Source organism: Oncorhynchus kisutch, linkage group LG12, assembly GCF_002021735.2.
Source record: "Oncorhynchus kisutch isolate 150728-3 linkage group LG12, Okis_V2, whole genome shotgun sequence".
Classification (NCBI taxonomy): Eukaryota; Metazoa; Chordata; class Actinopteri; order Salmoniformes; family Salmonidae; genus Oncorhynchus; species Oncorhynchus kisutch.
Genome location: NC_034185.2, coordinates 52,389,810 through 52,417,665, shown reverse-complemented (window position 1 = coordinate 52,417,665; position 27,856 = coordinate 52,389,810). Strand labels below are relative to the sequence as shown.

At 42.3% G+C, this 27,856-nt stretch overlaps 3 protein-coding genes across 5 annotated transcripts in view; all 3 read right to left on the bottom strand.

Moving 5' to 3' along the window:
• LOC109901171 (zinc finger protein 16-like) overlaps positions 1-27,856 on the bottom strand; it is a 174,268-nt gene that overhangs the window by 14,279 nt on the left and 132,133 nt on the right. The gene's annotated exons all lie outside the window — the stretch shown is intronic.
• LOC109901166 (zinc finger and SCAN domain-containing protein 5B-like) lies at positions 741-10,089 on the bottom strand. Of its 3 annotated transcripts, XM_031836509.1 has the most exons (8): positions 9,495-10,089; positions 7,911-8,153; positions 7,425-7,555; positions 7,080-7,253; positions 5,400-5,564; positions 4,897-5,008; positions 4,548-4,675; positions 741-3,001 (listed from the first exon to the last, which is right to left on the bottom strand). In XM_031836509.1, exons 1-8 carry the CDS (start codon positions 9,574-9,576, stop codon positions 2,066-2,068), a joined length of 1,971 nt encoding a protein of 656 aa, XP_031692369.1. In that variant the 5' UTR covers positions 9,577-10,089; the 3' UTR covers positions 741-2,065. The 3 variants fall into 3 exon arrangements, with proteins under 3 accessions (XP_031692369.1, XP_031692370.1, XP_020352802.2); XM_031836510.1 differs by lacking the exon at positions 7,911-8,153; XM_020497213.2 differs by lacking the exon at positions 741-3,001 and having other exon boundaries at positions 3,284-4,675.
• Positions 21,132-24,817, bottom strand: LOC116352933 (zinc finger protein 34-like). The gene is made up of 3 exons (XM_031836617.1): positions 24,079-24,817; positions 22,968-23,089; positions 21,132-22,791 (listed from the first exon to the last, which is right to left on the bottom strand). Exons 1-3 carry the CDS (start codon positions 24,329-24,331, stop codon positions 21,595-21,597), a joined length of 1,572 nt encoding a protein of 523 aa, XP_031692477.1. The 5' UTR covers positions 24,332-24,817; the 3' UTR covers positions 21,132-21,594.

Here is a 27,856-nt window from a genome sequence, read left to right as displayed (position 1 = left end):
TTAGGACAAAACACTTGAAGCTTTTTTCTTTTTGTTCATTTAAAAGATCCTTCATGTGTGATAGACACCACTGTCCTCAACGGTACTCCCACCGGCTTTGATCTTTGTCATGGTAGCTGGCAATGTAGGTTACGCTGTTACTCCTCGCAGTTCCATACAGGGCAGGTCACAGAGAAGATTGAAAACAAACAGCAGGGATCTAGACAGCCACAAACCCGAGAGAATCCGTGGTTCCAGCCACAATGGCTAATCGCATCACAGGTTGTGTTCAAGCCCTCAAGAAAACCCAGCTAGCTGGATAGGCAGCTAGCTAGCAGCTAGGCTGCTACGCCAAATAGCTCCTCAGATCCGGCCTTGGTCGGCAGGATCACTGGAAAGAGACTAGAAGTTCCAGGAACTGATGCCAACTGCAGTGCGGTATTCAAACTAAAAAGTTAGCTAGCTACTGGTGACGGAAAGAGAAAGAAAACAGTTATCAGTTGAAGGTAACAGTATGCCACATGGAGGACAGTAGCAGGTGACCCAACTGTAGTTTGTGACAACTACGATTTCCCATTGTAGCCAATTTAATTTCAGAAATTCCAGTAGTGATTTTATATATTGAGTTTTAATCACTTAATAATTCAGAAACTACATTTAAGTTACGTCTGAACTTTTAATTGATCCTCTCTCCTCATGAGGGAGACATAATATCTTAAAGATGTGTGTTTACGGAAACAGAATTTCAATCCACAAGGAAATGTTTCTTAAAGATATCCTAAACTAAATACAAGTGTTTATTAGTCAGCAGGGGTCTGTACTTCAACATCATTGTGTTTTGATATATTTCTAATAAGGCCAAGAAATCAAAGCTTTTGTTTATTTAACATTTTGAGGATGGAAAATTATTGAAAATGTATTTATGCCTTCAAGCTCCTGTGAGCTTCACATATTGGTGCTCATGGATCCATGCAAGTCACACATGCGCAAGAGGCCCCGCAACCTGGTCGTCACTTGTTACCACGGATACATTGTAGAAATAGGATGGGGTTTATGACTGTATCTTCTTAAAATGTGATTTTAAACCTAGCCACACTGCTAACTGTATGCCTGATCCTAACCGACATTAAGACCAAAAAGCACTTTTTTTTTTTTAGAAATGGTTACGATATTGACTTTGTGATTGGGGTAACTAGTGGAAACGCCGCAAGTCAACCTCCGGCTTCTGCAGAATGTACGAACTTCTTGCCATTCCTCGGTATCGGACGAGAATCGCGCTCATGCGTTGTCCTCTGCGAACTCACGTGACACCTTTAGTTCCAGTAGCTGTAGGTTCCGCCGCAATACCCTGTTTACTTTCTGGCTTCGAGACATTTTAAAACAAAACTGCATTGTCGTCTACGTGTTTACAGATCTCTGCCACAGCTGCATTCGCTAACACCTCCATAATAGAGTATTTGAGTGTGGAAAACCATAGCTGTTGGTATTGTTAACGAACATTAGCCAAGTCCTGTCTCCAACGAATTAAAGGCTGCCTAGGGCAAGGACGTGATGCTGTGCAGTTAAATTAGTAATATTTCGAGTACCATGGTCTTAAAGTCTAAATAACAACAAAAACGCTAAGGTGAACATTGTTCTTGGTCACTTTACGTCCGTCTACACTGAAGAGAAATAATGCTATTGGTTGGCATCATAGCTCAAAGGTGTAGTTAAATGAAAAATGTATGCGTGCTTTTCTTAGAAGTACGGTACTGCTTATTATGTTACACATCAAATCTCATATGACAAGTACTGTATCTTTCAAGCTGAGAGCAGACTTGTTTAGAAAGGACAGTATGTCAGCAAGAATAGAGTAGAAAAGTAATATTACTTTATTCTATCTACATCACCTCAGTAAGGTAAATATGAAACTCCTTGTTCTAGCCTCGGTTTACGGTCTCTCTAAAAACAGGTATTTACTCAAGCCTGTTTCAAATTCCAAGTTAACGAGGGGCATGTGATTAATTATCCTCTTACCCAAAGACACTTCACACTATATTTAAGTATAGTTCCCAGATATCCCCAGCATACTTCTCAAGCCACACCGCTATGATTTTTCCCCTTTGTGGACACTCTTATGTCTGATAAGGCTAGTCAGGAAGGAGAAGCTCTTGTAACATAGTTTGCACTTGAAGGGCTTTTCCTTGGTGTGAACGGTCTGGTGCCTCTTCACATAATTTGCATCAGCGAAGCGCTTCCCACATGTGGGGCAGACATATGGCTTGTCAGCATCTGTCCTAATGCTCTGCCTCCCACGTTGTGACCCAATGACACCAGAGGAGGTAGACGCAGGTGCCACCACCCTCAGGTGGTTAGTCTTTGAGCTCCTTCCTTGACCTCTAGCCATTGTTTGGGTGTTGTTGGGATTGTGTGCTGTGTTATAAGCTAGGTAGCTCTTGTGATGAACACCCATTCTGGCCCTGTCTGTATTGGTGGTGTAACCATGAGGTAACTGAGGAAGGCTAGACCCAGGTCCAGGCTTTCTATTAACCCATTCACCAGGCATTAGATGTGTCCCTGAAGGAGAAGACAGACTTGCTGATAGACTACCACCAGAGGGGTCTCCCACCAGTCTCTGTGAAGGCTGAAGCCCAGGGTGACCTGCTCTGTTCATCATGGATACTGTGGTGTTTGTATCATAGGAACAGGAGGGTCTATCTCTATCAGCCCCAGGCCCTGCTCCATCCCTGCACTGAGACTGTGAAGGGAAGGGTCTGGTCTGCAGACTGGATCCCTGACTGGAGTCTCTGTCTCTCTGATGACCACCAGGACTGAGGTTTTTCAGTCCACCTGTCCACTGGTTTTGTTCTGTGTGGTGGTGGAGTCTCTGTCCCTTGTGGTTCAGGCCTGGTTTTGAGCCGGGAAGGAAGAGCGACGGCTCCGGATCTAGGGTTCTGATCCGGGGCCAGGCTTTGTGACCAGCCACCGCAGAGGTCCAGTCTCTCCCGCAAGCAACACCAGATATCAACTGGTCCTCTGTAAACTGAACAGAAAAGCATAAAGGTTTATATAAGAAACTCTTTTCTGTACCCACAGAAACATGACATGATATTATAAAATGTTAACCACAGTCAAACACATCTCGAACACTGATTGAAGTACCTAACAATATGGAGCCATTGGAGTTTATTATAAAAACATTTCCATATGTGTTGATTCAAGAATTAGTATTATGTTTTGGTTAGACTGAGACAGGAAACTCAATCCCTGCAATGATATATAGTCAGTCAACACAGAGTAAATTTTGTATTTAATTTAAACAAAATGGTCTTACACTCAACTTTGAGGTACAGTACTTTTATTGCACAAAATGATACGTGACAAGTAGAATAACTTTTCTCACTATGGTAACACTTTATATTTTCTGTAAATGTGGTACCCTCACAGTGATAAAATACATTTTAGAATACTTTGGAAAACATAAAACTTCACACACAGCTTCACCACTTCATGTCAAGTAAACATGAATTAAGGCACTATAATTTCCTCATTATAAAACACCAGCATCAAAACAGGACAAGTGTCACTTTTCATTAGTGAAAAGTTTTTACAGACACCATCACACCAACCATCACCATGTAATTTACTCTACCTCATCATACTCATTATTTCCTCAGTTCACCTCATCCAGTTCCATATACATCCAAAACCAACAGAATTAACTACAAACAAACTACTACTACATTACATGTCAGTATACTCTATACATGGGCCCTGTGCATTTTCTGCTGGTGTATCCTGAGGTAGCTCCTCTCTGAGAACCTCTTCCCACAGTGCATACAGGCGAACGGCCTCTCTCCCGTGTGGACCTTCAGGTGCATCTTCAGCTGGTGCTGGTGAGAGAACCTCTTCTCACACTGGGGGCAGCTGTAGGGTTTCTCCCCTGTGTGGACCCTCTGGTGCCTCTTCAGGCTGGACGATTGGGAGAAACTGCCCCGGCACAGGGGGCAAACAAATGGTTTCTCCCCCGTGTGAATCCTCTGGTGAATCTCCACCTGTTGGGGGAAACTGAAGGCTTTCCCACAGAAAGAACACGGGAAGCGCTTCTCTGTGGCGCAGCCACCTTTACTGATTCCGTCTCTACTTCTGTCATCTGTCAATCGGCTTGTGTAACTATTTAGTGTTGAGGCACTGACATTGTCGGGGGTCTGGTTTAACATTTGGAAAGTGTGGGGAGGACGAAGGCCAGGAAGTGTCTGTGTTGTCACAGGATCCATGCTCCATTTGATAGATCCTATAGAAGGCAGGCTGAAGGCAGAACCTGTTAGGTGGTTAACCTGAGGTGCCATCAGTCTCTCTGAATCACAACTATAGGAGCAGGATGGAGCATCGCTAGCCAAGTCTGTGTCTGTTCTTTCAAGCCACATACCTCCCTGTCCCCGCAGACCAAATCGACACCTCACTCTTGTCTCTGACAATCTGTTGTCTTGGAGACTAAGTTTGGTCGTTGTTTTGTGTTCGACTGTCTGTTTCTGGTTAACAGTGTTGTTCCCCAGCCCAGAGTTGATGATGCTGTCCCATCCACTGACCTCCACTATGTCGCTACTGGTCCTGGCCTGCTCCATGATGTTGTCCCCTGGAGCCTTGGCTGCACCGGTCGGGGTCTGGAAATCCAAGATGGCCACCCAGTCTCCTCTGTTATCCTCCAGCCAATCACCTGGAGGTTACAAAATAGACTACAAACATGGCACAGAAAACTGTACATATGAAGTTTTTTTTGTGTCAATTTCCTGGTGAAGTTCGTACATGTGTGGGTTTTAGTATGTAAACATACATTGTACTGATTTCATTTTATTGAATGAAGAGAAAATAATAGCCAGGCGTATCCCAATGAAGTAGCTATATCTATTATGTTCTGTATATTTAGGTCTCTCTTACCTTGCTCCCCCATCTTTAGTCCACTCAGCAGATCAATGTTCTCTGGTCCGTCTTCTATCGTCTCCTCTTTGACTATCAGCAGATCAGGCTTTCCATCCTCCATGTCTACTGACTGTAAGAGATACAGAGTGAGAGGATGTTGAATCAAGACATCTGATATGAGCACCGTGCTATGGAGCATCTTCTGATTGGGCAATGAGGGATTGATGTGATACTATGCAAACGTGTTATTTGAAATGATTATATGACACTAATGGTTTGATAATTGAAAGGCATGGTCCTACACGTAAGACAAAATGAATCAAGACCTGGGCCCTTATCCATAAAGAGTCTCAGAGTGGGAGTGCTGATTGAGGATCGGGTCCCCACTTGTCTATATAATCTTAGTCATTATGATCTAAACGGCTAATTGAATCCATTGATCAGTACTCCTACTCTGAGAGGCTTTGTGGATCCGGGCACTGAACGAATACCATTCAGACAGTAGTTTACTGTGGGCTTACCTCCGTGAGACTGTGTGTGTTCTTGTGCTGCTCAGCTGGTTCCTCTGTGGGTTCAGGAAGAGGTGTAGTCCGGTTGTCCTCCATGACCATGGTCCCCTCAGGGTTCCCCAGACCCTCCTCACACCCCTCCTCCTTCACCAGCAGCACCTCTGGACCCTCCTCCTCCTGGAAGAGACAGGTGATACGGATTACAGACATACACTCCCTCAGTTATGCACACACAGATAAAACACACTTTCAACATGGAGTGTTTACCCATCCACACTATGAGTCCTATACTGTAGTTACAGAATAACGTCATTGTTGTTAAACACGTCATGGTGGACATAAATATGATGTTGTGGGTAAATATGAGTCAGCTATGATAAGTCATCATCAGACAAACCTGACTAAACTATTTTGACGTGTACAGTAGGTGTTAGTTAGTGTGTGGGTCTAGAGTCAATGAAAGTCTTCGAATGAAAAGTTCCGATTTTGTTTATTAAAACAACATGAAAACCACACATACACCTCAACAAAAAAATCTGCATGAACATGATAAACTGAATTAATTTTCTCATTTGTGACAATTTGAACATCATATAGCCTACACAGCACAAACAATATGAAACAGACTTTGTAGTCTTATATACCACACAATCTGTGGATATTATCTGCTGACAACATTTAAAATAAATGTTTTAAATTCATGTAGGGTTTGATCTTCATGTCAGAAGCTATCATGTGGAATGGTTACTTTATATGTTATAGAGTGGAATGGTTTTTCTGCTGATGTATCCTGAGGTATCTCCTCTCTGAGAACCTCTTCCCGCAGTGATTACAGGCGAACGGCCTCTCTCCTGTGTGGACCTTCAGGTGCATCTTCAGGTGGTCCTGGCGGGAGAACCTCTTCTCACACTGGGTACAGCTGAAGGGTTTCTCTCCTGTGTGGACCCTCTGGTGCCTCTCTACTTTCTGGAGGCAGCTGAAGCCTTTGTTACAGAACATGCAGAGGAACCGTTTCTCTTTAATATTGCCTGATGTGGCTCCCCTTCTCTGAGCCTGGGCTCTAGCCCTGTCATTTGAGTTCAATACCTCATCAAAACGGACACGGCCGTGTGACTCGGAGGGCCCCATTGATGTGGACACTGGGTTTCGATCCCTGAACGCGTGTAAAGGGGAGCGGGTGGCAACATTTAGATCGGTCTCTAAGCTTTCCCTGTAATCTAAGACATCTCTGCCCTGTGAGTGTCCATCTCCAAGGTGACTACCTGCATTCCATGTGGGAGGAGCATCGCCCTCTACTTTCACAGTCACTTCATCTACCACTATAACCTCCCCTTTCTTATCAAGGCAGCCTTCAGAGTATACACTACTACTGTAATGGTTCCTGTCCCCTCTAGACAAAACCGTCTGTGTCTCTAAACCCAAGGGCATGTTGCCAGGGTCCATTTTTGTAAAGTAAGAATAAGACGGATCATCGCCGCCAGTGTCTAACACGTCACTATCACCATGGGAATGAACCATCTTCTGCCTATGGTGAAATACCGGTAAATACTCTGAGCAGGGAGCAGGAGGACAGCCCAGTCTCCCTAGCCCCAATCTCTCTGGGTATGATCCTTTGTGTAAGAGCCTGTGTGTTACAGTTAAAGTCTTGGTCTCTGCCTCTGACTTGAGGACGGCGTTCAGCGTTCCACTGACCTCCGTGATGCTGCGTCGGGCGCTGGGCTGCGCTGGGGTGGTAGTGGGGTCCTCTGTGGCTACAGGGGGCGCTCCAGACACGCCAGTCTGGATGTCTCTGCTGTGCCGTGGGTCCTCCTCTCCTTCAGACCTCTCCTGCTTGAACCCAGGACATGCAGCCTCTGCATCTGCAGACTGACACAAGAAGATCATGTTGTAGGGAAGTCTCATAAGCTTCCCTATGGCAGATAAATGAGGATGTACATGTAAGCAAGTGAATAGCTGAGGGTAGCCTTTCTGAAACAAACAGGCTACATTTGATTTCCAAAGTAATTGTTATTTGTAATGCAACACTATTACACTAACCTCTATCATGATAATGTGCTGGGTTGAGGTTCCACTCCCCTCATCAACAGTGATTTGTTGACCATCTCTCCATGTATTGTGTCCTGCTGGCTTCACAATAGTCCTGTGGCCTCCAGTGAAATGTCCTTCACCTGAGAGAGTGATTGGGGGCAAAGATGTGGTTAGCTACTGTCAATGCTATATTGTACACTTAACAATGTCTACAAATGGCAAGGATGTAACATAACTTCTTGATATACCATTTATTGCATTGATCAATGTATTAGGCATCATATTGTTTTAATTGAGTAAATAATAGCCATGCAGTAAATCAATACATTTGTTTAGAATATTATATTGTCTATATATGCAAGAGTACGAAGTAATCGGGTTAATTATTACATACAATCCAAAAACTGACCAATAACCAATTCTGGGTAATACATCTTAACACAGACGGTAACTGCGTTATACATGATCCGCGAAAGGCCACGCAGCTAAATGTACCTCTTGAAATTCCTCTGTATCGATCGAGGATCTTGACACTACTGGGACGACTGGTGAGGACGCGCTCTCGCATTGTTCTCTCTGCACGTTCCCGTGCCACCTTCAGTTCCAGTAGTTTCCTCCGCAATGTCCTGTTTTCTTTCCGGCTTTGAGTTATTTCCAAACGAAACACTGCATAGTCGTCGTCTACGAGTTTACAGATCTCTGCCACGGCTGCATTTGCCAGCACCTCCATGATGGAGGCTATTTGAGTGTGAAAAACCATACAGTTAGCCATTGTTAGCAGCTAGCTAGCGTTACGTAGAGAACATCTATCTAGTCCCGTCTCTAGCGCGAATTAAGCACTACATGGGGTAAGTATTCGATGCTGTGCAGTTAAATTAATCATATGAGTTCCATGTTGTTAATAAACGTCTAAATACAAAAAAAGCTAAAGTGGAAATTGTTTCTTGGTCCCTGTTCACTCCCTTTACTTCTTCGTATGCGTTTCCGGCAGGCTAGAAGCTTTGTTGCGTAGACTAATGCTGCTGCGTTTTACAGGATCGGAGTGTGAATTGCACATTTTGTCACAAAAAAAGGGGGGGGGGGGCAAATGAATTGCACCAGCTAACCCTACACATACACTGAGTGTACAGCACATTAGGAACACCTTCCTAATATTGAGTTGCACCCCCTTGTGCCCTCAGAACAGCCTCAATACGTCAGCCATGGACGGCAAGATGTTGAAAGTGTTCCACAGGGATGCTGTTCTATGTTGATTTCAATGCGTCCCACATTTGTGTCAAGTTCGCTGGATGTTTTTTGGGTGGTGGACCATTAATGATTCCCACGGTTAACTGTTGAGTGTGAAAAATACAGCAGTGTTGTGCTTCTTGACACGAACCTACTACTATACCCCGTTCAAAGACACTTAAAATCTGTTGTTGCCCGTTCACCCTCTGAATGGCACCCACACATGTCTTAAGGCTTAAAAATCATTCTTTAACCTGTCTCCTCCCCTTCATCTACACTGATTATGTGGATTTAACAGGTGATATTATTACAGGATAATAGCTTTCATCTGGTCAGTCTATGTCATGGAAAGGGAAGTGTCCTAATGTTTTGGACACTTAGTGTATATACCACTATACCCCAAAAATCCATTACAGATCCTACTTCAGGCCAACAGCCTGGGCGGATGGAACCCCTATCACCCCCTGTAGATATTCTACGCTACAAATCTCTATTTTTTGGTGCACTACAATTAATAACCATAGCGCCCTACCTTACTGATACTCATCCTCTCTGGATCTCTCTATTCAGGCCTACTCACTGGAGGGGCTGCCAGTTGAATTACTCACCCTTGGGCTATCCTCTACCATCTTCACTGCCTCAGCATAAAAACTCTCAACCTGTCTCTCTCACAGGGCACTTCTGATCCCCAGCTGCATGGGCGCCCCCACAGTTGACACAAAATACTTTCTCTATCCCAACTTTACACTCCCCATCTCCACACTGTTGCAACATGTCGGAATCCTTGGCACCAAAAGCACTGTAGTGGGTTCGGAACATAGGCCCTCACAGAATAGCAAATATTAACCTTACCAGGTAGAAACTCCGTGTCAAAGCTCAAGACAGACAGGGTATTCTGAGTCGCGCCATTGCCACAGGGTCTAAATCTCAGCATACGGCGCGCATCACAAACACCAGGAATATTATTTTTTTCATTTGATCCACCTTTACTCTACGCCTCCCCATTGATCGCTCCTTTGAGAAAGCAAAGCACGACACAGGTTGATCCCAGAGGCGCGTGACGTGGTTCGCTCACTGCCTCTGGGCGGAGGATGCAAAAAAATTATATATAAAATTCCCCCCAATCTTTGACAGGTCACATTTTGTCCTTTTAAACAGCTTGAAACAACATGGTCCGGCCGAATAGCAGGGATCCACTTTTTCCAAAAAAGGTCACTCCTACCGGTCCAAAATCATCTCTGGTAGGATTCTCAGAGCAAACGTTAGAAGTCTCTACCACACCTGTTGCCGCAGGTACTTCATCCTGGTCAGGCTAATTCTTTTAACACCATTACCAGGTATATATTCGGAAGATGTAGGTTTGAGCCTGGTGCCTTCCCATTCTTCCGTGTCTGCGCCATGACTCAGAGAGAACTAGATAAATCAAGACACCCCATTTCTGTATTGATTTGATATAAAAAATATAAAAAATAAAAACATTTCCGTTTTAAATTGAAGAGAAAGGATCTTATTGGTTGGCATCATAGTTCAAAGGGTGTGGTTAAATGAAAAAGGTATGCACACTGTTCCTTGAAATACGCTACTTCTTATTACATTACACATCAAATCTCCTATGATCAGTATCTTTCAATCTCAGAGCACACTCGTTTAGAAAAAATAAGGTAGAAAATAATAGAACGACTTCATTTCATCTACATCACCTCAGTAAGGTAAATATTAATATGTCCTTGTTCTAGCCTAGTTTTAGTCTCTAAAAACAGGTATTTACACGAGCCTGTTTCAAATTAAACGTTAGCAAAGGGTTAATGCTGGGTATGTGGTTGATTACCCTCTTACCTCAAGACACTTCACATGATAACTATAATATGTCAGATAAATATATATATCTTTTTTTTACCTTTAACTTAAAATACCTAGAATTGCTTAACCTTCCATTTTTTAAATATTCCATACACTACCGGTCAAAAGTTTTAGAAAACCTACTCATTCAAAGGTTTTTCTTTATTTATTTATTTTTACATTTTCTACATTGTAGAATAATAGTGAAGACATCAAAACTATGAAATAACACATATGGAATCATATAGTAACCAAAAAAGTGTTAAACAAATCAAATAGCCACCCTTTGCCTTAATGACAACTTTGCATACTGTTGGCATTCTCTCAACCAGCTTCATGAGGTAGTCACCTGGAACACATTTCAATTAACAGGTGTGCCTTCATATGTTAATTTGTGGAATTTCTTTCCTTCTTAATGCGTTTGAGCCAATCGGTTGTGTTGTGACATGGTAGGGGGGGGGGGGGGGGGGGGTATACAGAAGATAGCCCTATTTGGTAAAAAACCAAGTCCATATTATGGCAAGAACAGCTTAAATAAGCAAAGAGAAATGACAGTCCATCATTCCTTTAAGAAATGAAGGTCAGTCAATATTTTTATATTTTTTTATTTAGCCTTTATTTAACCAGGAAAGGCTCATTGAGATTAAAATATATTTTTCAAGAGCACCCTGGCCAAGATAGGCAGCACCAAGTCATTACAAAAAAATTACAGACAGACAACATGAGAAACTACAAGTAATCTAGTAAAAACCATTGAATTCACGAGAGTATAAAACAGCAAATTAAAAACATTGACAGGTCAGGGAATCAGCCTCAAAGTCCTTCATCAGTGATTTAAAAACACAAGTTCTTCCAATATGGAACATTTCAAGAACTTTGAAAGTTTCTTCAAGTAGTCACAAAAACCATCAGGCGCTATGATGAAACTGGCTCTCATGAGGACCGCTACAGGAATGGAAGACCCAGAGTTTCCTCTGCTGCAGAGGATAAGGTCATTAGAGTTACCAGCCTCAGAAATTGCAGCCCAAATAAATGCTTCACAGAGTTCAAGTAACAGACACATCTCAACATCAACTGTTCATGGACTGCATGGATCAGGCCTTCATGGTCGAATTGCTGCAAAGAAACCACTACTAAAAGACACCAATAAGAAGAAGAGACTTGCATGGGCCAAGAAACACAAGCAATGGACATTAGACTGGTGGAAATTTGTCCTTTGGTCTGGAGTCCAAAGTTGAGATTTTTGGTTCCAACCCTGTGTCTTTGTGTTATGCCGTGTGGGTGAACGGTTGATCTCTGCATGTGTATTTCCCACCGTAAAGCATGGAGGAGGAGGCGTTATGGTGTGGGGGTGCTTTGCTGGTGACACTGTCAGTGATTTAACCAGTATGGCTACCACAGCATTCTTCAGCAATACACCATCCCATCTGGTTTGCGCTTAGTGGGACTATCATTTGTTTTTCAACAGGACAATGACCCAACACACCTCCAGGCTGTGTAAGGGCTATTTGACCAAGAAGGAGAGTGATGGAGTGCTGCATCAGATGACCTGGCCTCCACAATCCCCCGACCTCATCCAAATTGAGATGGTTTGGGATGAGTTGGACCGCAGAGTGAAGGACAGCAGCCAACAAGTGCTCAGCATATGTGGGAACTCCTTCAAGACTGTTGGAAGAGCATTCCAGGTGAAGCTGGTTGAGAGAATGCCAAGAGTGTGCAAAGCTGTCATCAAGGCAAAGGATGGCTATTTGAAGAATCTCAAATATATTTTGATTTGTTTCAAAAAATGTTTGATTACTACATGATTCCTTATGTGTTATTTCATAGTTTTGATGTCTTCACTATTATTCTACAATGTAAAAAAATTACTTGAATAAGTAGGTGTTCTAAAACTTTTGACCGGTAGTGTACGTTGTAGCTTAGACCTACTTTACATCGTCTGAGGTTTTTGTGTTGTGCCCACCAACGGTTGAGACAACATGCTCATGAATACAGGGGGGGGTGTCATTTCAATCATAAAAATAGAATTCACAGAGTGGACCTATTCCTTCAGACCACAGCAATTGAGTTGACACCATTTGAAATTTAAATTGAATAGAAATCAAATCAAATTTTATTGGTCACATTACACATGATTAGCAGATGTTATTGTGGGTGTAGTGAAATGCTTGTGCTTCTAGCTCCGACAGTGGAGTTATATCTAACAAGTATTATATAACAAATTACGCAACATATACCAAATACACACAAATCAAAGTAGGAATGAATTAAGACTATGTACATTAGGACGAGCAATGTCAGATCGGAACGGACTAAGATACAGTAGAATAGTATAGAATACAGTATATACATATGAGATGAGAGATACAAGATATGTAAACATTATTAAGTGACTAAGATACTGTATAATAGTATAGAATACAGTATATACATATGAGATTAGTAATACCAGATATGTTAACATTATTAAAGTGACTAGTGTTCCATTCCTTAAAGTGGCAAGTGATTTCTAGTCTATGCTTATTGGCAGCAGCCTCTAATGTGCTAGTGATGGCTGTTTAACAGTCTGATGGCCTTGATAGAAGCTGTTTTTCAGTCTCTCAGTCCCAGCTTTGATGCCCCTGTACTGACCCCGCCTTCTGGACGATAGCGGGGTGAACAGGCAGTGGCTCAGATGGTTGATGTCCTTGATGATCTTTTTGGCCTTCCTGTGACATCAGGTGCTAGAGGGCGGGTAGTTTGCCCTCGGTAGTGCGTTGGGCAGACCGCACCACCCTCTGGAGAACCTTGCGGTTGCAGGCGGTGCAGTTGCCATACCAGGCGGTGACACAGCCTGACAGGATGCTTTCAATTGTGCATCTGTAAATGTTTGAGGGGTTTAGGTGACAAGCCAAATTTCTTTAGCCTCCTGAGGTTGAAGAGGTTCTGTTGTTCCTTCTTCACCACACTGTCTGTGTGGGTGGTCCATTTCAGTTTGTCAGTGATGTGTACGCCAAGGAACTTGAAGATTTCTCCACTGCGGTCCCTTTGATGTAGATAGGGGGGTGAACCCTCAGCTGTTTCCTGAAGTCCACGATCTTGAAATGTCCATGAAATGTTAACCTCTTAAAGCGGTAGCCTTACTTCTCACTGACACACTCGTATACAGTGTCTCTACCGCCCGTGTGAAGTAGGATGTGAAATCCGACACCACTTTTAGCTCTGATCTTATAAAGAAGAATCTGGTCCAGTAGGAGTGACATTTTTGGAGAAAGTGGATCCTTTTCGCGGATCCTTTTGTGGTTTCAAGATGGGTGGGAAAGGAGTTTGGTGCAGTTGAATCAGTGATAATAGCCTATAGTGGACTTGTGATATTTGTTTGTGTTTCTTCTGCCCAGGGGGAGTGGGCGCTCCGTGTAATGCAACTTGGGTCAAGATCTTTCGTGCTTTGCTCTTAGGAACAGGGCACTATTGAAAGGAGTGATTTCTGGGTTAGCGTTGAGTGTAGAGAAATTGAAGTTGAAGATTCCTGGTGTGACGCCCGCCGTTTGGAGCGATGCAGACTCGGTGGTGAGCGTGGTGCATGATGCAGACTCAGTGGTGAGCGTGGCGCAAGATGCAGACTCGGTGGTGAGCGTGGTGCAACAGAGGGGTCACTGTCAGTCCTTTTGAATCAGAGTCTTTACCTGACAAATTCATGTTAGGATGTATCAGTTATCCTGTAGAGTTTTTTTTGCCAAATCCACTACGTTGTTTTAGGTGCAACATTTATGGTCATGTTACAGCAGTGTGTAGGAGGGAGATTCCTAGATGTGGGAAGTGTCCAGGAGGGCATGGGACAGAGAATTGTGTAGTTACGGTGGATAAAGTTCTGTGTGTCAACTGTAGGGTGATTCTGGGGATCTGACGTGTCCGGTGTAAGAGAGGCACGTTGAGGAAGGTCAGAGTAGTGCAGAAGTTGTCATATGCTGAGGTAGTGAAGAAAGTAGAGGAGGATGGGTCAAGGGTGAGGGATCCTGAGAGGATCCCTGTGAGTAGTAGATCTGTGCCAGCACAGAGGGGTAGGCCAACGAGTGATATATGTTTCAGGAAGGCTGGCTTCTTAGCGTTCATAGCAATGGTTATCAACTAGCATAGCAGTGGTTATCATACCTCAGAAATGGAATGTAAATCACAGAAAAAAAGATGTGGTGGTGGCAGCTGCAGAGGGGTACTTGGGTATATGAGATTTGACTTTAGAAGAGTTACAGGGTGTGTTGAGTGATGGTGTCCTGTCCTACCAGGGCGTTGGCATGGTGCAGGAGCAGTTTTTAATGATCCTAGAGAAAATTTGATCAAAACGTCTGCTCCCACATCTGTGAATGTCACACAGAGCTCTAGCTTGGCTTCCTGACCTACTTCTTCTTCGGTGGAGTTTAACTGCGGTTGGCATCCAGTATGTTGCATTACCACCCCCAACTGGACTATAGTATAAATCCATTATCCTTTAACACTAAACATACAAATATATATTTTACAGTTACAAGCAAGGTGAACTCTTATAGTAGACATTTGATTATACTCTATTTAGAAAGCATACAAGTAATTTCAAGCCCTACTAATACAGTTTTGTTGAATAGGAAATACATCATCAAAAATATTTCATATTTGTATTGTGTACTTGAGTTTGTGTTTTCCAAAAGGCACTACACCACAGCAATTTACAGTAATTTTTTGCAGAAATGTGTGATTTGAACCTTTCTTGGAGTATGCAGCATTACTAGTTATTGTTTATGGCCCTCATGATAAATTATTACATTGTGGAATTACGTAGATTATTTAGTGACATTTCACTGGTTTTAACTTCTAATTACTACCACAAAGATGGCCACCGGTTCACCCACAGTCAAATGTCAACTTAAATGGTTATGTCTATTCTATTGTCTGTATTTCTATGATTTCGCGAGTGGAATGCCCAACAATCACTCATATAGCAAAAGGTGTGTAGATGAACAGAATTGTAATTTGAATGTGAACATCTTCATCAACAAGTAACAATAGTCTGCTGACAGGTGACATTAGGTAGGCCATTGTTACTTTCATGTTGATGGGCTGTTTTTCTATGCTTATGTGAGGGGCTAATCTGTAAATCATTTAAGACAAAGTAATCCTAATGCCAGCCATTTTGAGATGTGTCCCTTATCATAAAGTTGTTTCTCGTGTCCCCGTGACAGACTGTAATGGCTGTTCTGTCTGTGCCCATATATTTTGTTTGTCCACAGGTCTCACAAAGACGATTGATGCGCTCGCAAAACTTTGAGACTGTGAGGGAGTGAAGTACAGAAGAACAAGTGTCATCAACCACCTCTATTGGCCTTCATCAACCTCAGTCTGGCAAGGAAACAGTGCCAAAGTGGACATCAACTGAAAAACACCTACACCCATGACAATGCCCTCTACCCAAACTGTCTCCACAGAGCCCTTGAGGAACGCAAATGGCTAAAACCAAGTATGTATATCTTAAGTATGTTTATTAAAAGCTGTTTGTTTTCTATAATGTAATTTCAGCCTTACAATCTCAATTTTGCTCAACAGGCACCAAGGCTGGGGAAACACTGCCTGCCATCATACTGAACACACGCCTCCTGAAAGATGTGAAGAAGATTAGCCCTCTATGCCAGACCTTTGCAATTGAGGACTTCCACAGGCTGATTTTGATTTTTGCACCCAATAATTCGATTTATTCCTTCCCTGGCATGCTGTGCAGGTAACCATGCATATTTTTACATCTCTCTACATTTTTAGACTGTTGCTTGCTGCAATGCATTGGAACGAGAATGCCAACTGGCCACCAGCAAAAACTGCTGCAGGGGAGCTGAGATACGAGATACATTTCCCCAATGTTCAAGAAAGGGGAATATTCTGTCTCTTGTATTTGGGAAGTTCTATTTCATCCCGCCACACTTTCAACCCATATAAATACTGTTACAAATATAGACAGTACTGTACTTGTTTGAAACATTTTTTTGGCTTGTATGCAGGGCCGGCCACTAAAATTGTTTAGTCGCCCCCCTCGACGGCAGAGAAAAATGTACATTTGAATATACATTTCCTGCAATTCTACTCGTTTTGCCATGGGTCGTAGAGAAAATGTTGCAGTTTTAAAGCACGTTTTCTGCAGTTCTAAACATTTTTGCCATGGGGCGGAGAGAAAATGTAGCAATTTTATGACAAATTTCCTGCAATTCTACCATTTTTTTCCATGATTTATTCAATGTTAATGATATACAGTTGAAGTCGGAAGTTTACATACACCTTAGCCAAATACATTTAAACTCATTTTTTTTCACAATTCCTGACATTTAATCCGAGTAAAAATTCCCTGTCTTAAGTCAGTTTGGATCAGCACTTTATTTTAAGAATGTGAAATGTCAGAATAATAGTATAAATAATTATTTATTTCAGCTTTTATTTCTTTCATCACATTCCCATTAGGTCAGAAGTTTACATACTTCCCACAATAAGTTGGGTGAATTTTGGCCATTTCCTCCTGACAGAGCTGGTGTAACTGAGTCAGGATTGTAGGCCTCCTTGCTCACACATGCTTTTTCAGGGCTGCCCACAAATATTCTATAGGATTGAGGTCAGGGCTTTGTGATGGCCACTCCAATACCTTGACTTTGTTGTCCTTAAAGCCATTTTGCCACAACTTTGGAAGTATGCTTGGGGTCATTGTCCATTTGTAAGACCCATTTTAATTTTTATTTAACCAGGTAAGCTAGTTGAGAACAAGTTCTCATTTACAACTGCGACCTGGCCAAGATAAAGCAAAGCAGTGTGACAGAAACAACAACACAGAGTTACATGGAATAAACAAGCGTACAGTCAACACAATAGAAAAAAAGAAAGTTTATATACAGTGTGTGCAAATTGCATGAGGAGGTATGGCGATAAATAGGCCATAGTAGCAAAGTAATTACAATTTAGCAGATTAACACTGGAGTGATAGATGAGCAGATGATGGTGTGTAAGTAGTGATACTGGTGTGCAAAAGAGCAGCAAAGTAAATAAAAACAATATGGGGATGAGGTAGGTAGATTGGGTGGGCTATTTACAGATGGACTATGTACAGCTGCAGCGATCGGTTGGCTGCTCAGATAGCTGATGTTTAAAGTTAGTGAGGGAAATGTAAGTCTCCAGCTTCAGCGATTTTTGCAATTCATTCCAGTAACTTGCAGCAGAGAACTGGAAGGAAAGCCGGCCAAAATAGGTGTTGGCTTTGGGGATGAGTGTGTGTTGTCATCGTGACCAGTGAGCTAAGGCGGAGCTTTACCTAGCATAGACTTGTAGATGACCTGGAGCCAGTGGGTATGGTGACGAATATGTAGCGAGGGCCAGCCGACTAGAGCATACAGGTCGCAGTGGTGGGTGGTATATGGCGCTTTGGTAATAACACGGATGGCACTGTGATAGACTGCATCCAATTTGCTGAGTAGAGTATTGGAAGCTATTTTGTAGATGACATCGCCGAAGTTGAGGATCGGTAGGATAGTCAGTTTTACCAGGGTAAGTTTGGCGGCATGAGTGAAGGAGGCTTAGGACTGCTGGCGTGTTAAGCATATCCCAGTTTAGGTCACCTAACAGAACGAACTCTGAAGATGGATGGGGGGCAATCAATTCACATATGGTTTCCAGGGTACAGCTATCACACCTCTCAGGAAGGAGATGCGTTCTGTCTTCTAAAGATGAATGTACTTTGGTGCGAGAAGTGCAAATCAATCCCAGAACAATAGAAAAGGACTCTGTGAAGATGCTGGAGGAAACGGGTAAAAAAGTATCTGTATCCACAGTAAAACAAGTCCTATATCGACATAACCTGAAAGGCCGCTCAACAAGGAAGAAGCCACTGCTCCAAAACCGCCATAAAAAAGCCAGACTACGGTTTGCAACTGCACATGGGGACAAAGATCATACTTTTTGAACTTGCAACCTTTCGGTTTCTTGTCCAACGCTCTAACCACTAGGCTACGCTGCCGCCCCGGCATGGGTCTTCCAAATGGACAATGACCTCAAGCATACTTCCAAAGTTGTGGCAAAATTGAGGACAACAAAGTCAAGGTATTGGAGTGGCCATCACAAAGCCCTGACCACAATCCTATAGAAAATGTGTGGGCAGAACTGAAAAAGCAAGTGCAAGCAAGGAGATCTACAAACCTGACTCAGTTACACAATTTCTTTACCATTTTTACTAGGATTAAATGTCAGGAATTGTGAAAAATGTAGTTTGAATCTAGTGGGCTAAGGTGTATGTAAACTTCTGACTTCAACTGTATCACTCACTACACACTATTAATGGGCTATGGGCATTGTCTGAGACCTGGTTTAACATTAGGAGAGTGTGAGGAGGATGAAGGCCAGGGAGTGTCTGTGTTGTCGCAGGATCCATGTTCCAGTTGATAGATCCTATAGAAAGCAGACTGAAGGCAGCACCTGTTAGGGGGTTAACCTGAGGCGCCTTCAGTCTCTCTGAATCACAACTATAGGTACAGGATGGAGCATCGCTAGCTGAGTCTGTGTCAGTTCTCTCTGGCCGCATACCAAATCTACACCGCACCCTGGTCTCAGCCAGTCTGTTGTCTTGAAGAGTAAGTTCAGTTGTTGTTTTGGGTTCGACTGTCTGTTTCTGGTTGTGGTTAACAGTGTTGTTCCACAGCTCAGAGTTGAGGACACCGTCCCATCCACTGACCTCCACTATGTCACCTGTGATCCTGACCTGCTTGGTGATGTTGTTCCCTGGGACATTGGCTGCACCAGTCTGGGTCTGGGAATCCAAGATGGTCACCCAGTCTTCTCTGTTAGCTTCCAGCCAACAAACATGGCAGCGAGAACTCTACATATGGAGTTTTAGTCAATTAACTGGTCAAGTTCGTACATTGTATTTTTATATGTAATTGATTTCATTTTATGAATGAAGAAAAATAGAAAATAATAGCCAGATGCATCACTATTCCCATTGAAGATATATTACTGCTTGTAGAAAATAATTATTTATCCCTTACATTGATTGCTCCCCCATCTTTAGTCCACTCAACAGATCAATGTTCTCTGGTCTGTCTTCTATTGTCTCCTCTTTGACTATCAGCAGATCAGGCTTCCCATCCTCCATGTCAACTGGCTGTAAGTGATACAGAGTGAGAGGATGTTGAATCAAGACATCTGATATGAGCACCCATCTATGGAGCATCTTCTGATTGGGCAATGAGGGATTGCTATAAGTACTTTGCAAACATGTTAGTTGATTTGTTACTTGACACTCTTTAATGGTTTGATCATTCAAAAGGCATGGTCCCACACTTTCAGGAGGAGGTGTAGTCTGGTTGCCCTCCATGACCATGGTCCCCTCAGGGTTCCCCAGACCTTCCTCACACCCCTCCTCCTACACCAGCAGCACCTCCAGACCCTCCTCCTCCTGGAAGAGACAGGTGATACATATTACACAGACATACTCTCAGGTACATACTCACACACATACAGATAATAAATACACTTTCAACATGGAGTGTTTACACATCCCCACTACGTTTGAGACCTATACTGTAGTTACAGAATGATTTCATCATTGTTATTCCCATCATGGTGGACATAAATATGATGTGGGTACATCAGAGTTACTTGAAAATGTTGGGTAGACTGGGCTCTGAAACCCTGGCGGGCAGCCAGACTAGGAGATGAACCATTTCAATTCCAAAGCCACAAGGCCAGGGAGATACAGGAGTCCCATCTCCCAAACAGCTGGAAAGGCAGATGAAGGCTGCAACTGATAACTGAGGAAAATGCATACATTTGCATGCATACCTTTATTTAATTAGGCAAGTCAGTTAAGAACAAATTCTTATTTACAACGACGGTCTAGGAAAAGTGGGTTAACTGCCTTGTTCAGGGGCAGAACGACAGATTTTTACCTTGTCAGCTTGGTGATTCAATCTTGCAACCGTTCGGTTACTAGTCCAACGCTCTAACCACTAGGCTACCTGCCGCCCTGTAAGTCACTGTGGATAAGAGCTCAAATCTAAATGTAAATATGAGTCAGCTATGTCATCTTCAGACAAACCTGGCTAAACTATTTTTACGTGTACAGTAGTGTGTGGTAGAGCAGGGATGCTAAACCGAAATTGTAGTCAAACCGACAATACCGATCACTTATCGCAGGCATTTGGCTGATAGGCTACTTATTGTAATGAATGATATGCCTATGAAATGTGAAGATTGAAATGAAATAAGTTTTCGAATGTGACTATGCATAGATAATAAACAGAGAGTAGCAGCAGCGTAAAAGTGGGTTCTGGGTAGCCCTCTGATTAGCTGTTCAGGAGTCATGGCTTGGGGGTAGAGGCTGTTGGTTAATGGGACAATTGATGGCTACAACCATTGAACTAGTAGTAGTAGTTTAAATTATATATTTTTTAACTGTTGTGCACATTGTTATAAACGTATTGTTCTATTTATAGTAATCGCATCAATTCAGGCAATTTATCAGGATATGGATTTTTGTCCATAATGCCCAACTCTAATGTGTGGGTAAGTGTAGGTATATTTAGTAAGTGTATATTGGTTATAAAGAACTATCGGGAGTATGCAGAATAGTGAGTTCAGATGTGATGTATACTAGCGAGTCTCAATGAAAGTCTTGTAAAAAAAAAAACGTTTTGTGTTTATTAAACAGTTAAAAAAAGTGTTAAATACACCATATGAAAACCACACATACAGGTCTCAACTAAAAATCTGCCTGAACTTGATCAACTGCATTCACTTTCTCATTAAAGTAGTATGAAACAGGCATTTGTGAACGTATAGCGTACACAGTACAAACACAATATGTAACAGACTTTAGGCTCATACAGTATATGCCTTATGTATTCCACAATGGAACTTGCACTTCAACACAGTTGTAGAAATTGACCCACTCCTGCTGTTTACTTTGTGCATCTACTTTCTCACTGAGTCTAATGCAGGTTTTGATCTAAACATCATAAGCTATTGAGCGGAATGGTTACTTTCTAAGTTATGGAGTAGAATGTTTTTTCTGCTGGTGTATCCTGAGGTAGCTCCTCTCTGAGAACCTCTTCCCACAGTGCGTACAGGTGAAAGGCCTTTCTCACACGTGGACCTTCAGGTGCATCTTCAGCTGCTGCTGTTGGGAGAACCTCTTCTCACACTGGGGGCAGCTGTAGGGTTTCTCCCCTGTGTGGACCCTCTGGTGCCTCTTCAGGTCTCCAGCCTGGGCGAAGCGCATGTGACACTGGGTACAGCTGAAGGGTTTTTCCCCCGTGTGGACTCTCTGGTGCCTCTTCAAGTTGCCAGCCTCGGTGAAGCGCATGTGACACTTGGTACAGCTGAAGGGCTTCTCCCCTGTGTGGACCCTCTGGTGGATCTCCACCTTCTGGGGGCAGCTGAAGCCTTTGTTACAGAACATGCAGAGGAACCGTTTCTCTTTACTATTGCCTGATGTGACTCGCCCTCCCTGAGCCTGGGCTCTAGCCCTGTCGTTTGAGTTCAATTCCTGATCGAAAAGGATGCTTGTGTGTGAATCTGAAGGTCCTATCGATGTGGAGAGTAGGTCACAATCCCTGAACGCGTGTAAATGGGAGTGGGTCGCGACATTAACATTTGTCTCTATACTTTCCCTGTAATCTAAGAAATCTCTGCCCTGTGAGTGTCCATCTCCTAGGTGACTATCTGCATTCCATGTGGGAGGAATGTCGCCCTCCACTTTCACAGTTACTTCATCTACGACCAGATCCTCCCCTTTCTTATCTAGGCACCCTTCAGAGTATATACTACTACTGTACTGGATCCAGTCCCCTCTAGACAGATCAGTCTGTGTCTCTAAACCCAAGGATATGTTGCCAGGGTCCATCTCTGTAGTGTAAGAACAAGACAGATCATCACCACCAGTGTCTAACGTGTCACCATCTCCACGGGAATGACCCATCCTCTGGTTCTGGTGAAATACCGGTAAATACTCTGACCCAGTAGCAGGAGGACAGCCCAGTCTCCCTGGCCCCAATCTCTCTGGGTCTGATCTGCGATCAGATCCTGGGTGTAAGAGCCTGTGTGTTACAAGTAAAATCTTGGTGTCGGTCTCTGACTTGAGGACAGTGTTCAGCGTTCCATTGACCTCCGTGATGCTGCGTCGGATCCTGGGCTGCGCTGGGAAGTTGGAGTGGTCCTCCGTGGCTATAGGGGGTTCTCCTGCCGCTCCATTCTGGATGTCTCTGCTGTGCTGTGGGTCCTCCTCTCCTTCAGACCTCTCCTGCTTGACCCCAGGACCTGCAGTCTCTGCATCTGCTGGCTGACACAAGAAGAGGGGAGATTATTTAACTGGTACATGAGTTAAATTGGATAACAACGTCATAGGGAAGTCTCACAATCTCCTCTATGGCAGATAAATAAGGACGTACATGAATAGCTGAGGGGAGCCTTTCTGAAATAAACTGGCCACATTTGATGTAACACTATTACACTAACCTCTATCCTGATAATGTGCTGGGTTGAGGTTCCACTCCCCTCATTAACAGGGATTGGTTGGTCATCTCTCCATGTATTGTGTCCCACTGGCTTCCTGTGACCTCCAGTGAGATGTCCTTCACCTGAGAAAATTATTGGGGGGAAAAGAGGTGGTTAGTTTAGATACTGTCAATGCTCAATGGTACATTTGACACTATTGACTGTTTTGACACTGTCTAGAATTGGCAAGGATGTAAGGTAACACTTCTCATAACTTCTTGATATACTATTTATAGATTGATTGATTATGTTCCATGCATCACATTGTTTTAATTTAGTAAATAATTAGAAATACACTAAATCATGGATCTGGTTATAATATGACAGTGTGTCTTTGTGCAAGAAAGCTAAGTAATCAGGGGAATTATTGCATACAATCCAAAAACTGACCAAGACCCAATTCTGGTTAACCATTATGTGGTTAACCAACCTGGTATCAGAGCATTTTGTAATATTCTGTATGTAATTCTGAGACACTTCATTTATTATGACATGTTACGTTTTGTATGGTATGGTATGTATTCATTTGTGGCTGTCCATCAACCATTTCATATGACATTTTACAAATTACAATTTGTATTATACGTTACGAATTTGCTAAACTTACAGTATGTTACGAATTTGCTAAAATGTATGAAATGTTATGAATTCTATCTAGGTGCCTAACGTTAGCTAGGCTAGGGGTTAAGGTTGGAGTTAAGTTCAGAAGTTAGGTTAAAGGGGTAACTTAGGGGTAGGGTTAGCTAACATGCTAAGTAGTTGCAAAGTTGCTAAAAAGTAGTAAGTAGTTGAAAAGTTGCTAATTAGGTCAAATGCTAAAATTGTCCGTGAAGAAATTCAAACTCGCAACCTTTGGGTTTGCTAGACGTTTGCTTTATACGTCCCGACCATCTGTCTTATGTAACTATACCAAACATAACATTTCACACAAATTTTGAGTGTGTCGGATTTGCATTTACAAATGTTACGTCTAGTCTATGAAACCAAGCTGGGATAATGCATCTCAAGTCACACATGCACAGAGGGGAACGGGTCGACAGACCCTGCAGCCTCGGACTTCTGCTAATTGTACCTCTTGCCATTCCTCTGTATCGATCGATGATCTTGCCACTACTGGGACGACTGGCGAGGACGCGCTCCCGTTCCAGTAGCTGTAGTTTCCTCCGCAACGCCCTGTTTTGTTTTTGGCTTTGAGACATTTCCAAACGAAACACTGCATAGTCGTCGTCTACGAGTTTACAGATCTCTGCCACGGCTGCATTCGCTAGAACCTCCATAATGGAGGCTATTTGAGTGTGAAAAACCACACCGTTAAAATTAGCCATTGTTAGCAGCTAGCTAGCGAGGAGTTAACGTTAACTAGATAACAAACATCTATCAACCAAGTTCTGTCTCCAAAGCGAATTAAACACTACCTGGGGTAAGTATGTGATGCTGTGAAGGTAGTCATATTTTGAGTTCCAGGATGTTAATACATGTCTAAATAACAACAATAAAAACGCTAACGTGTATATTTGTCTTGGTCATTATTTACTTCCGTTTAATTCTTATTTGGTGGGGTTTTAGGGTGGACTACATCCAGACAAAAAAGGTGTATTGCCGCCTACTACTGGATTGGGGGAAAAATTGGAGAGAAAAAATCTACAAATCTTTCAAACTGACTTGCCTAGTTAAATAAAGGTTATATTAAATACATTTAAAAAATCGTGTGGGTGTATACCAATCTCAACCACGAAAAAAAGAAATACAAAACAAAACAGTAAGCCTCAGTCATTCAAAATACAGAGTACTGCTCAAGCCAGTACTGCATTGATTAGTTAGACAGTTTAAAGCTGTTATTTTGGTGTTTTTTGCCCAAAGTTGACCTTTAAAGTAAGGGCCAGATCGACATTTACTGGAGGGAGGGGTGGTCCAAAATGGGGGAGTTTATTTTTTATTGGGCACAGGGGAGGGTAGTGCGTTTTCCCCCCTGGTTTACATTTACTCTTCTGATCGTATTTTCCCTATACAAATGGCTTGACTTACTTTTGATATAATGCTAATAATTTTATAAACGTTTGTGAGGGTCTGGTATGGTGGCTATTATTAAGCTTTAGCTACTGCAGGCCTATGATATGAAGGCAATGCGCCCTGGCATTCCAAGTGACTCCGACAGTTGAACTTTAGGTGAGGTAGACTATTTCAGGCCTACCAGAGTTACTCCTATAACTTAACAATATAATCCTGATCTTCATAAAAAATATTTGGATCGAAAATGAACAAATTACCCTCCTTCTGTACGTCTATATGTGTATAGCAGTATGCCACCGGCATATCTCTATATCTCTTGGATTAGGCATAAGCTTCTCTTCCTTTATATATATATATATAAAGGAAGATATGTATGTATATATACAGTTGAAGTCAGAATTTGACATACACCTTAGCCAAATACATTTAAACTCAGTTTTTCATAATTCCTGAAATTTTATCCTAGTAAAAAGTCCCTGTCTTAGGTCAATTAGGATCACCACTTTATTTTAAGTATGTGAAATGTCAGAATAATAGTAGAGCGATTTCTTTCAGCTTTTATTTCTTTCATCACATTCCCAGTGGGTCAGAAGTTTACATATACTCAATTAGTATTTGATAGCATTGCCTTTAAATTGTTTAACTTGGGTCAAACATTTTGAGTAGCCTTCCACAAGCTTCCCTCAATAAATTGGGTGAATTTTGGCCCACTCCTCCTGACAGAGCTGGTGTAACTTAGTCAGGTTTGTAGGCCTCCTTGCTCGCACACGCTTTTTCCCACAAATGTTCTATAGGCTTGAGGTCAGGGCTTTGTGATTGCCACTCCAATACCTTGAGTTTGTTGTCCTTAAGCCATTTTGCCACAACTTTGGAAGTTTGCTTGGGGTCATTGTCCATTGGGAAGACCCACTTGCGACCAAGCTTTAACTTCCTGACTGATGTCTTGAGATGTTGCTTCAATATATCCACATAATTTTCCTCCCTCATAATGCCATTTATTTTGTGAAGCACCCCCACAACATGATGCTGCCACCCCCGTGCTTCACGGTTGGGATGGTATTCTTCAGCTTGCAAGCCTCCCCCTTTTCCTCCAAACATAATGGTCATTACTGCCAAACAGTTCTATTTTTGTGTCATCAGACCAGAGGACATTTCTCCAAAAAGTACAATCTTTGTCCCCATGTGCAGTTGCAAACCATAGTCTGGCTTTTTTATGGCGGTTTTGGAACAGTGGCTTCTTCCTTGCTGAGCGGCCTTTCAGGTTATGTCGATATAGGACACATTTTACTGTGGATATAGATACTTTTGTACCTGTTTCCTCCAGGATCTTCACAAGGTCCTTTGCTGCTGTTCTGGGATTGATTTGCACTTTTCGCACCAAAGTACGTTCATCTCTAGGAGACAGAACGCATCTCCTTCCTAAGCGGCTGCGTGGTCCCATGGTGTTTATACGTACTATTGTTTGTGCAGATGAACGTGGTACCTTCAGGCATTTGGCAATTGCTCCCAAGGATGAACCAGATTGTTTGGGTCTGCTGATTTCTTTTGAATTTCTCATTATGTCAAGCAAAGAGGCACTGAGTTTGAAGGTAGGCCTTGAAATATATCCACAGGTACACCTCCAGTTGACTCAAATAATATCAATTAGCCTATCGGAAGCTTCTAAAGCCATGACATCATTTTCTGGAATTTTCCAAGCTGTTTAAAGGCAGTCAACTTAGTGTATGTACACTTCTGAACCACTGGAATTGTGATATAGTGAATTATAAGTGAAATAATCTGTCTGTAAACAATTGTTGGAAAAATTACTTGTGTCATGCACAAGGTAGATGTCCTAACTGACTTGCCAAACTATAGTTTGTTAACAAGAGATTTGTGGAGTGGTTGAAAAATTAGTTTTTATGACTCCAACCTAAGTGTATGTAAACTTCCGACTTCAACTGTGTGTGTATATATATATTGAACAAATATATAAACACAACATGTAAAGTGTTGGTTTCATGAGCTGAAATAAAAGTTCCATATGCACAAAAAGTTTATTTCTCTCATATTTTCTGCGCAAATTTGTTTATTGAGCATTACTCCTTTGCCAAGATAATCCATGCACCTGACAGGTGTGGTATATCAAGAAGCTGATTAAACAGCATGATCATTCCCTTATGCTGGGGACAATAAAAGGCCACTCTAAAATGTCCAGTTTGTCACACAACACAATGCCACAGATGTCTAAAGTGTTGAGGGAGCATACATTTGGCATGCTGACTGCAGTGCACATACTTTTGGTCATGTAGTGGAAGTACTTATGTAGAAAATAGCGACCACAATGGAAATAGGGCCAGACTTTATTGTGCAATCCTGGTCACTTTAAAAATCATTTGTATTTTTTTAACTGACAAATATAATCGATCAATCCAAACTGTGCAGTGGCCAATTGATTAATGGAAAGAGACATTGGTTACAAAACACCAAAAAGTTTCATGAGATTCAGAGATTGTCAAGCCAAGCCTTCGATACTGGGTAAGTCTACAAGGTAGGGAGGGATGTATTTTCTGTTTGTCGAGATTGACATAGTCTATTTATTGTGGTGTTGAAAACGCAATCCATGATATTTTAGTGCCTGAAATAGGTATGCTTTGTTTATTGGTTGTGTGGTGCATTGGCACAGAAACATGTTAATGGAAAATTTGTTGTATATATTCTTTATTCAATTATAAAAATGGCATCACAATATTGAAAATCAGATTTCCCCTAGCTGATCATTGACATATAATTACAATATGAGTGATTCATTAAAAAGTAGCTTTTCTTTGTTGGAATGGTGTGGGCATACCCTAACAACA